The sequence below is a fragment of the Gossypium raimondii genome, chromosome 6 (genome assembly GCF_025698545.1).
Source record: "Gossypium raimondii isolate GPD5lz chromosome 6, ASM2569854v1, whole genome shotgun sequence".
Taxonomy (NCBI): Eukaryota; Viridiplantae; Streptophyta; class Magnoliopsida; order Malvales; family Malvaceae; genus Gossypium; species Gossypium raimondii.
Window position 1 is genome coordinate 43948965 of NC_068570.1, and position 10525 is coordinate 43959489.

General features: G+C 33.6%; 1 protein-coding gene and 1 non-coding gene across 2 annotated transcripts; one reads left to right on the top strand and one right to left on the bottom strand.

Moving 5' to 3' along the window:
• Positions 1–2504: 2504 nt before the first annotated feature.
• LOC105774738 (receptor-like protein 51) lies at positions 2505–4274 on the bottom strand. Its single transcript, XM_012597298.2, has one exon. It carries the CDS (start codon positions 4153–4155, stop codon positions 2860–2862), a length of 1296 nt encoding a protein of 431 aa, XP_012452752.1. The 5' UTR covers positions 4156–4274; the 3' UTR covers positions 2505–2859.
• Positions 4275–10072: 5798 nt separating this feature from the next.
• Positions 10073–10179, top strand: LOC128041993 (small nucleolar RNA R71). The gene has a single exon (XR_008197201.1). It is a non-coding gene; the product is annotated as a small nucleolar RNA R71 (small nucleolar RNA).
• The last annotated feature ends 346 nt before the right edge of the window (positions 10180–10525 follow it).

Here is a 10525-nt window from a genome sequence, read left to right on the forward strand (position 1 = left end):
AAATTGAACGCAATGATTTATAGTGGTTCGGTCCCGATTGCCTACTCCACTACCTTAGCTTTCTACAACTAAATATTTTCTCAAATACACTAATTTGATCAACCGTTGAGGACAATGTTTAACCTTATAACTGCCTTAATATTTCTACCTAAATCTTAAGACACAAATCCTTTCAAAGAGAAACAAATAAGCAAATAAAGAATTAAACCCCACAAGATTAGGATGTTCACCAATTAAGCACAAATACATAGAAAACACTTGAGCTGATAGAAAAATACAATGAATGCTCACAAGTGTTTACAATAAGATGATAAAGAATTGAAGCACAAAGTGATTGGTAATGAATTTTTGTATGTATCTTGAAGCACTTGATCTATTGTAATCTCACTAGTTGTTCTTTGGAAGTTGGTACCTTCTAATTGATTTTCAACCGTTGTGATTGTTGAGGAATTGGATAGAGCTGTTTGAAATTGAAAATGCTAGCTCAATTAATTCACCTACTAGACTCCATAGACGTAAAAAAAAAATGATCTGTATAAACATGCCTATCATTTAATTCACGTACAAGGCTCCATCAACGTTCTAAAGTTTTAAGTAAATTACTAAATTTCTTACGATATAAGTTACTGAAAATCTAACTAAATTACTAAATCTCTTACAAAAATTACTTATAATGTGATAATACAGATTTTTTTTTAAAAACACTGAATTTCGTGTAATATTTAGGAAGCTTATTTTAAATAGCTCATTTTAGAATTTTGGTATGTAAGGTTATATAGAGCTTCGGCATTTGGGTTAAAGTTGAACTTAAATAGTTATTTTGTCTAAAATTCATAAAATAGTAGTCACTTAAACATAAACAGAAATGCAATCCAATGAGAAAAGGCCCATTTATTCATTGGAAAAAGGCTGCATCAGCAGGGACGGTGGTTTTACGATGTGGACTTCACATGTGTCTTTTACGATACCCTTTGCTATTTGATTTTGGTGATCCAGAAAGAATTTTATTTATTTTTTAAAAAAGGCTGACTACAGTGGCAGTAAAGTATTGTTTCCCTTGGTCTCCTTCTCATGCAGGTTGAATAAACATTATTTTCATTTTCTTTTTACTTTTTAAAGAAAAAGGGATGGCCTTAATTATGAGCATCACTTGGTTTCTTGATCAACATGATGTGATCATTCGTTTTCTTTAATGATTGTTGGATCAAACAAAATGATATCATTTGCCTTCCTTCAACAGCTTTCTTCATTTGCATTTCTCCAAACTCACAAGAAAGATGATAATAGTAGATATTGGAATGGAACAACCTCAAAAGTTTTAAGACATCATCAACCCTAAACACTACTAAATAGCAACTGTGATCCAACCATCAAACTATTATTGCAGGGTCCATAAAATCAGTAGGATCATTCATAATGAATCATCATTTTTACCCCCAATAATTTAACATCCATAACTTCATCCACCACCACCACCCACTTGGGCCCCAACTTCATAATATCAAAGAAATTTGAATGTGTTTAATATAAATATAATAAAAAATTTCTAAAGTTTTAGACATATTTAAGGGATGTGTACATGCGAAAACTTGTTTTCAAGTCAACATAATTGTCAAGAAGGTTTGCCAACATTAGTTAAAAGTATTGTAAATGATTTTGTATTAAATGTCGAATTACTTTGCGTCCACATGGGGCTGAAGACTTAATCCATATTCTTAGGGATTGTCCACCTGCTAAAGAAGTGTGGCTAAACGTTGTACCTATCAATATCCTAAACAAGTTTTTTTTTAGTAATCTTTTTGAGTGGATGAAAACCAATTTATATTCTTCAATATGATTACCTAATTTGGGAGTTCTCTGAACCACTCTTTTTGGTTTAATCGCTTGGTTAAAAGAATCCATATGATTTTACAAATCATGGAGTAATAGAAGATCAAGTATATTCCTAGAGAGAGAAATCAAGTTGCGGATAGATTAGCTAAATTGGCTTTAGAGAGGAACTCATATGCAAGTGTTTGAAAAGGTTCTAGAGGAGTTAGTAGCAGTTGTTGAGATTGCTAGAGCAACAAATTATTCGATTATGTTAGATTAATATAGTTTGATTGTGTTTTTCCACTAATAAGAGTCGAATTATATTTTAGCCCTTATACTAAAAAAATAAAGTAATTTTTACGTTAAATCAAAGAGTAAATTGGTCATTCTATTAAAATTTTATCCATTTTTACTATTAAAAATGTTTCTAAATGTTAATATGAGATACACGTGACATGCCACATATTATTATTTGTTATTTCATCAACCGCGTCACTTTTAACAATACAAATAGATAATTTTCTTTTAAAAAGACAAATTTATTATTTAATCTACTGTACAAAAATTAATTTATTCATTTTTAAAGTAAAACAAAATATAATTTCCTCTTAATATACCACCTTCATAACGTTTTTACCTAACACATCGCTATATTGCATTTCCCGTAAGCACCATATGAAGGAAACAACAATAAAGTAAAGCACAGTGAATTACGGATAAAATTGTAAAAATGCATGAACATCAAGAAGAAGAATGCATTAATTACTTTGCTTTGCTCACACTTCGTACACCAAAAATGGAAACCACTGCTCTTTTAACCATTCAATGACAAAAAAAGAAAAGAGTAAAAAAATATGACACAAGTTCAATGATTCCTTCTTCAAAATGAAGAAAGATAAGGTTCAAGGGAGGGGGTATTTCCTCAAAATTCTACCTTTTGCTGTTTTTTTCACCCCGAAAATTAAGTGTATCAAATGTTAACTTTTTTTTCTTCTAATCACCGATTTCCCGTACTCTAAAAATCTAACCAATAATATTTTTCTTGTCTCAACGACACCATTTTGAAAGAAGAACCAAGAACACAATAAGGAAGACTATTGAAGAAAGGCCAATTGCAACACCAAGCACAACCTTATTTGGTCCGTGATGATGACCCTTCTTCTCATTTGCACCCTCAGCGCCATCATCATCATAATCATAATCTGAAGATTCACTCTCACTGTCTCCCGAAGACGACTCCTTAGAAGGCGGTGGTAACATCGCCATCCCATGCTTATCACAAGGAGCAATCCCGAGTTTTATTTTTGATGACAAAACAGAATGATTGTAACACAAATTGCCATTCCCACCAACCTTGAGAACGTCCAATCTCTTTATGAAACTAGCATTGAAAGGTAAAACCCCATGAAGCTTATTGTTCTCAAGATTCAAGACTTTTAGCTCTTTCAACTCTGAGAAAAACCTTGGAACAGTTCCATTTAACTGGTTATTACTCAGATCAACATGGACCAAGCCTGGGATAGCTGACATGGAATCTGGGATTGACCCGGAAAACGAATTGGAAGCCAAAGATACATTTTTCAAGGATATCAAGTCACCAAACTCGGTGGGAATCACCCCATTTAGCCCATTTGAAGAAAGATTCAAGAATTCAAGGTCTTCAAGAAGCGTAAGGGAAGTTGGTATCTTTCCTATGAGCTTGTTGTTGGATAAATCAATATAGGTGAGATTCAGATGCAGGTGCCTTGGAAGAGACCCAGTAAGATTAGCATGACAAATGGTGATAGTCTTCAGCTTATGCATGTTTCCAAGGATTACATAAAGGCCGTGAGTGTTAATTGAAGTGTAGGAAACTGTAAGATCAGTAAGGTTAACGAAACGAGAGAGCCAGACCCCAGTAAGGCGGCGGAGAGAGTGAATGCAAGAGAAGGAAGTCAAAGAAAGAGAGAGATGGGAAGGGAAGCGGATGGGGGAGGCGCGGCAGTTGGTGAAAGAGAGGGCATGGAGGGAAGAGAGAGACTTGAGAGCTGTGAAGGACAGGGAAAGGTCGGAGGAGCAGTTGAAGAGGTGGAGGGAAATAAGGTGGCGGAAGGGCTTGGAGTTGTCACATATGGTGGCGTTGTGAGGGGAGGGTTGAATGCAAGGGTCTCTGGTGGTGGGGATGTTGAGGGATTGGAGTGCTCGTATTTGTTTGGGGTCTAGAGCAGAGGGGGAAGACTTAGAAGTGGTGGGTGGAGTTGGGGAGGGAGTAGGGGAGAGTGCTGTTAGTTTGGTGGCATTTGTGGCGATGAAAAGAAGTAAGAGGAGGTGAAGGAGGAGGAGGAAGAGTGGTGGTGGTTTCATGGTGGAAAAAGATGGTGACTGAGAACTGAACTTAGTAAGGATGGGAATGAAGTGAGAAATACAGAAGAGGAATGGGGGGTGGGGGGTTATACCAGAACAAAAGATCGGGTGGGATTTCGAAGTTGATCTAGAGTTCCTTTATTAGATAACTGCACTGCTGGTGCCTATGCATTGCCACTTCACTACTTGCTACGTATGATTTAGGATCATGGTGTGGGGTTATTGATGTAAATTTAAGAAGAAAAAAAAAAGACAACTAAATTTAATCAAATAAAGTAAAAAAAATTAAAATTAAAATTTTATTTTAATTATATGATACATTATATTTATTAAGGATAAAGGTAAGTTTAAAAATAACATACAATAAATAATGAAACATATGATTTGAAATTAATGAAAAAATATCAAATTAAATTGTCATTAAAGCGAAAATTAAACTCATAAATTCATCAAAGTTAAGAATACTAAATTTGAGTGCAATTGTTTATCATTTGTTATCATCAATCTTGAGTTGGTGTCAACTTAATTTGTGACACCAACTCAATCAACAACATTACTAATATATACAATCGATGAAGGTAATAAGTTGTTCATATTAAAATAAAATATATAAAACACATTAAAATGAATCGATTGAGCGATAAATTTAATATTTTACCAATTCAATTGGTGTGGGTTCAAATTCCACCATTTGTATATTTTATTGTTTTTAATTAAAAGATTAAAATATCCTCGAAAATATAACTTATTTTAAATATAGAAGGTTATTTTTGTAATTTACCTAACCGAGTTGGGGCTTGGTTGACTAGTGATACCAACTCGCTTAGGGGTTTATTAATAGTAATATAGATATACAATCAATGAAGGTAATAAATTGTACATATTAAAATAAAAATATATAAAATATGTTAAAATAAAGTTTTAGTTGAATAGTAAATTTAAAATTTTACCAATCTAATTGGCATAGGTTCAAATCCGTGCCATTTGCACAGTTTTATTGTTTTTTAATTAAAAATATTAAAGTACCATTGAATAATATAACTTAAATTAAATACGGAAGATTATTTTAGTAATTTTTCTAACGGAATTGGTGCCCAATTGACTTGTGACACTAACTCAGTCAAAGTTTTTTTTATTTATTTCTCAATGTATCTAATGAAGTGAACCTAGTAAATAATCTTTACATTCTGTAGACCCATTAAGGGATAAATGTTGGCCACGAGTTTTTTTATTACAATATTAAGAGTAGAGAATGGGGTCATCACTCCATATAAATCAAGACCAGTAAGGAGTTTTATTAATAATATAGATATACCAATTATATTTATTATATTATACTATAAATAAGAAATTTGTCCTTAAAAAGATATTTATATTTTAAAATTTTAATAAAAGAAGATATTAAATTGAATAAAACATTCTCTTTAGAAATAAAAAAAGTGGTATAAACTGATTTAAATAAGTGAAAATTATCTATTTACAAATAAAGATCAATTTAAACAAAACTTAATAGGAATAAATTATATTATGATCATCCTAAAAGTATAGTTTTTAGGCACCAATAAAATAGTGTCACGTCATTAAATTTTAAAGATAACAAAGTATTATTATACACTCATATATACCTAATATATCCTCCAACTTAATTTAACTTCAATTAAATTACTTTAAATAATTAATTTTGAAATTATAAACAAATGTCTTTTCTTCTTTTACAAATTTTAATCATTTTTTCATAAGTTAATATTTTTATTTTTGTGCAACTAATTTTAAAAGAAAATTTCATAAATTTTGTGCAATTTTTTCCATGTCTTTGATACATAATTTTGGTAATTATTTTACCTTGAACTTAAAACCTCGAACCTTGAACCATAAACTTTGAACCCTGAACCCTGAGGTTCAAGGTTTGGGTTTAGAATTTAAGGTTTTGGGTTCGAGGTTTAAGGTTTGAGGTTTAGGATTTAAGAATTTGGGGTTAGGGTTTGAGTTTAAGGTTCAAGGGTTTGAGGTTACGAATTACGAGTTTAGGATTCATGGTTCAAGGTTCAAGTTCAAGAGTCTGGGGTTATGGGTTCGTGGTTCGGGTTCTATATTTTGGGTTTAGAGTTTGGGATTTTAGATTTAGGGTTTTGGGTTTGGAATTCAAGGTAAAAAATTATCAAAATCATGTGCTAATGACATGAAAGAAATTATTGAAATGTAATTAAATAATTAAGAAGCGACCATGAATAATATGGTTGGAAGGGTTCATAAAATAATTTCTCTACGGATGAGTATATAATAATTTCATGTCTTTAAAATTTGAATATGTGGTAAAATTTTATTGGTGCCTTAAAACCTTAGTTTTTAGGATCATCCTTATGTAAGTTATTCCCAATTCAATAACCATATTTGCATCAAATCGAGGTTAAACAAATAAGGGTAAATTACAGAAGGTTATTTAATTATGATTTTTTGTCACCTAACTATAAAAAGTTACAAAATGATCATCTAGTTATTCAATTGTCTTTTTGATAACCAACTGACTAACATAAAAATGGAAACACTCAAAAATCTAATATAGTTGGATGACCAAAAGGACAAAATTGAATAGTTGAGTGACGAAAAATGAATTTACTAATAGTTGGTGACCATTTGTAACTTTTCATAGTTAAATAATCCAAAAGAAAAAAACCATAATTGGGTGACTACTAACATAATTTACCTAACAAATAAATATTGTGTTAATACATAATTAGACTTATCCTAATTAAATTCTTTTGAAATGATTTGTCCTAATTTCAACCATTACAATTCCTACTTTTGGTGTGTAATACCCCTAACCTGTATTCATCGTCGGAATAGGGTTACGCAGCATTACCGGAGTTTTCATTTCAAAACAATCAAAAAATTTAAACATTTTAATTCATATCGTTAATCATAGCAAAACCAATCAATAATATACATACTATCCCTTATACGAGCCCTCGAGGCTCTAAAAACACATTAAAAACAAGTTAGGACTAAATCAGAAATATATAAATTTTTTTAGAAAAAGATGAAAATTTTCAAACTACAGGGGTCATACGGCTATGTGGCCATGCTGTGTTACTCACACGGCCGTGTGGCCATGCCGTGTGACTCACACGACCAAGAGACACGCCCATGTCTCAAGCTGTGTAGACATTTGAAGTACGGACACACAGCCCATGTTCGTGCCCGTGTAGCTCACTAACTTGGGTCACACGGCCAAGCCACACACCCGTATGCTAGGCTGGGTACCCTTCGAAATGGCCTCACACGCCCGTGTTCCAGGTCGTGTGCTAAGCCGTGTAATAGCCTGACTTACAACCCTTTGAAAGTTACAGGGGATATACGACCGTGTCGCCTTGCTGTGTGTCACACACGGCTGAGACACACGCCCCTGTCTCTGGCCGTGTGGACAAAAATAGGTCATTTTCAAGCCATTTTTCTCAACGCAAAACATGCACATATCTACAACCAGTTTTCCACCTATGAACAAGCCTTCAAATTACACTAAAAACATGCATAATCAAGCTATTCAAATAAGGTACATAAGCATTCAACCAATATGCCCAAAGGTACCTCAATCACAACATTTAAACACGTATAACCATATGCACAATTTAACAAAAACTTACCACTTTGTTCACATATCAAAATCACATCCACAAGTGCCCAATTTACTATTTAACATTTAGCATCATAAGCCATATGTGCCAACTACATTTTCATACAAAAATGACCATATTCAACTTCCATCATCTAAGCATCATAAGGACTATAAAATCAACCACCATAAGGCCACATGCATATATCAACATAACAACCATTACAAAGCCAAATACATATATGCCAACTTAATACCACTTCATCATCCAAAATGCCAAAAAACACAAGCCAAAACAAATGGCTACATGATCAAACAAAATACCTATACATGCTATTATAACCAAAACTTAGAAACACAAAAATAAGGTTTAAGTCGAGTACTTCTTACCTTAAACATGCGAAAATTAAAATGAGTTACCTCGACTGTACCATATGGAAAGACATTTAGTACCGTATATAAGGTTGATCCATTTGACTCGAGCTTTGAAGGAGAGATTCGTGGATCCGTTTTTTTCCAGCAATACTTAGTCCCCAACCTCAAATTGGTTCGCTCCATCCACATGTTCATCATGGCATTACTTTGGCTCTTTATCATGCTTTTTCAGTTTCTCTTTGACATGTGTTCGTCATTCATCTAGTTCATTGATTTGCACTATTCGCTCTTTATAGGTTGTTATGTTTCTGTCACCTTGACTGAAATGTGGCTCCATCATGCTTTCACGAGGAATTTCTTGCAAAGAAGGTTGAGCCACATGGTTACTCATATTAACAAAACTTTTAATATCATTTTGATCATTAGAGACTTTCACAGAATCACGAGCTTGGAGAGTAATCGTTTCATCACCTACACAAAGTACCAATTCACCCATACCAACATCAATAATAGTTCTAGCGGTGGCTAAAAAGGGTCGACCTAAGATTAAGGGTACCTCACTATCCTTATCCATGTCTAATACGAAAAAGTCAATGGAAAATATAAATTTATCGACTTTAACAAGCACATTCTTAATAACACCCCTAGGATATCTAATGGTTTTATCCGCTAATTGAATACTCATCCTCATTTGTTTGGGTTTCCCAAGGCCTAGTTGTTTAAACATTTTATAGGGCATGACATTAATAGTAGCCCCTAAATCAGCTAAAGCATTAGCAATATTTAAACTACCAATTAAACAAGGAATAGAAAAACTCCCTAGATCTTTCAGTTTGTTGGGTAGTTAATTTTGTAAGATGGTCGAGCAAACTGCATTAAGCTCCACAGTCGACGAATCGTCTAACTTTCATTTATTTGCCAATAGCTCATTTAGAAATTTAACATAATTTGACATCTATGAAAGAGCTTCAACAAATGGTAAGTTAATATGTAATTTTTTTAAGAGTTTAAGAAATTTACCAAATTGTTCGTTCGTGTGGTCTCTCTTCATCGTATTAGGATATGGCACTCAAGGTTTACATTCCTTGGCAGCCGACTTTTTGCTCTTTCTTGCTTACTTCAACCTTATATTTATCCACCATAATTTCTTGTCTCGGTTCTTATTTAGATCCAACTAACCCTTCTTCATCTCGAACAGTAATTGCATGAAGCTGCTCCCTTGGGCTAGTTTCGGTATTGCTAGATAGACTACCTTATGGTCTTTTAGAGATTGATTTAGCAAGTTGATCGGTTTGATTTTTGAGCCCTTGAATCAATGTTTGTTCTTCAATGCTGCCTCAGTGTTTTGAAAATGAGTTTTTGACACTGAGATAAACTTTGTCAACATCTCTTCAAGGTTTGTCTTCTTCTCACTGATAAGATGGTTGTTGGAAGCCTTGAGGGGGTTGTGTTCTTTGATTTCCTTGACCACCCCAAGAGAAATTGGGATGGTTCCTCCAACCTACAATATAGTTATTATTATAAGGGTTATTTTGAGGCCTAGAATTATTACCCATATAATTGACTTGCTAGTTCTCTATATTAGGACCGAAGGGTAAACATTCTGGATTGTTCATTCCACCTCCATTTGCATCACATTGCATCACTGGATGTACCTGTATAGAAAGATATAAACCATCAATTTTCTTGTTAAGCAAATCTACCTGGTTCAATAACATGGTGATTGTATCTAAATTAAAAAAACCGGCATCTTTCATTGGCTTTATCCTCATGACTTGCCACTGATAATTATTCAGTGCCATCTCCTCAATAAATTCATAAGTCACTTCGGGTGTTTTATTATTAAGTGTTCCACTGGCTGCTGCGTCAATTAGTTGCCTAGTTGAGGGATTCAAACTGTTGTAGAAGGTTCAAACCTGTAACCATAAAGGTAACCCATGGTGAGGGCACCAATTCAGTAAGTCCTTGCACCTCTCCCATGTATCATATAAAGTCTCTAAATCAATCTGCACAAAGGAAGATATATCATTCCTCAACTTGGCAGTCTTAGCTAGTAGGAAGTACTTCAGCAAAAATTTCTCAGTCATTTGAGCCCATGTAATGATGGAACTCGTGGTAAAGAGTTCAACCACTGCTTAGCTTTATTCCTCAACGAGAAAGGGAATAACCGTAAACGAATGGCATCGTGAGTGGCACCATTAATCTTGAAAGTGTGCAGATTTCCAGGAAATTTGACAAATGAGTATTTGGGTCTTCATCTGAATAAATTGTTATACCATCTGAATAGTGTTCAGTTTCAATTCAAAATTATTTGCAGCAATGGTGGGTCGCACAATACTCGATTAAGCCCCAATTAGAGTGGGCTTAGCATAATCGTACACAGTA

Coding starts and splice junctions, on each gene's coding strand:
- LOC105774738 (XM_012597298.2), bottom strand. CDS start 4,155: ATGAAACCACCACCACTCTTCCTCCTCCTCCTTCACCTCCTCTTACTT.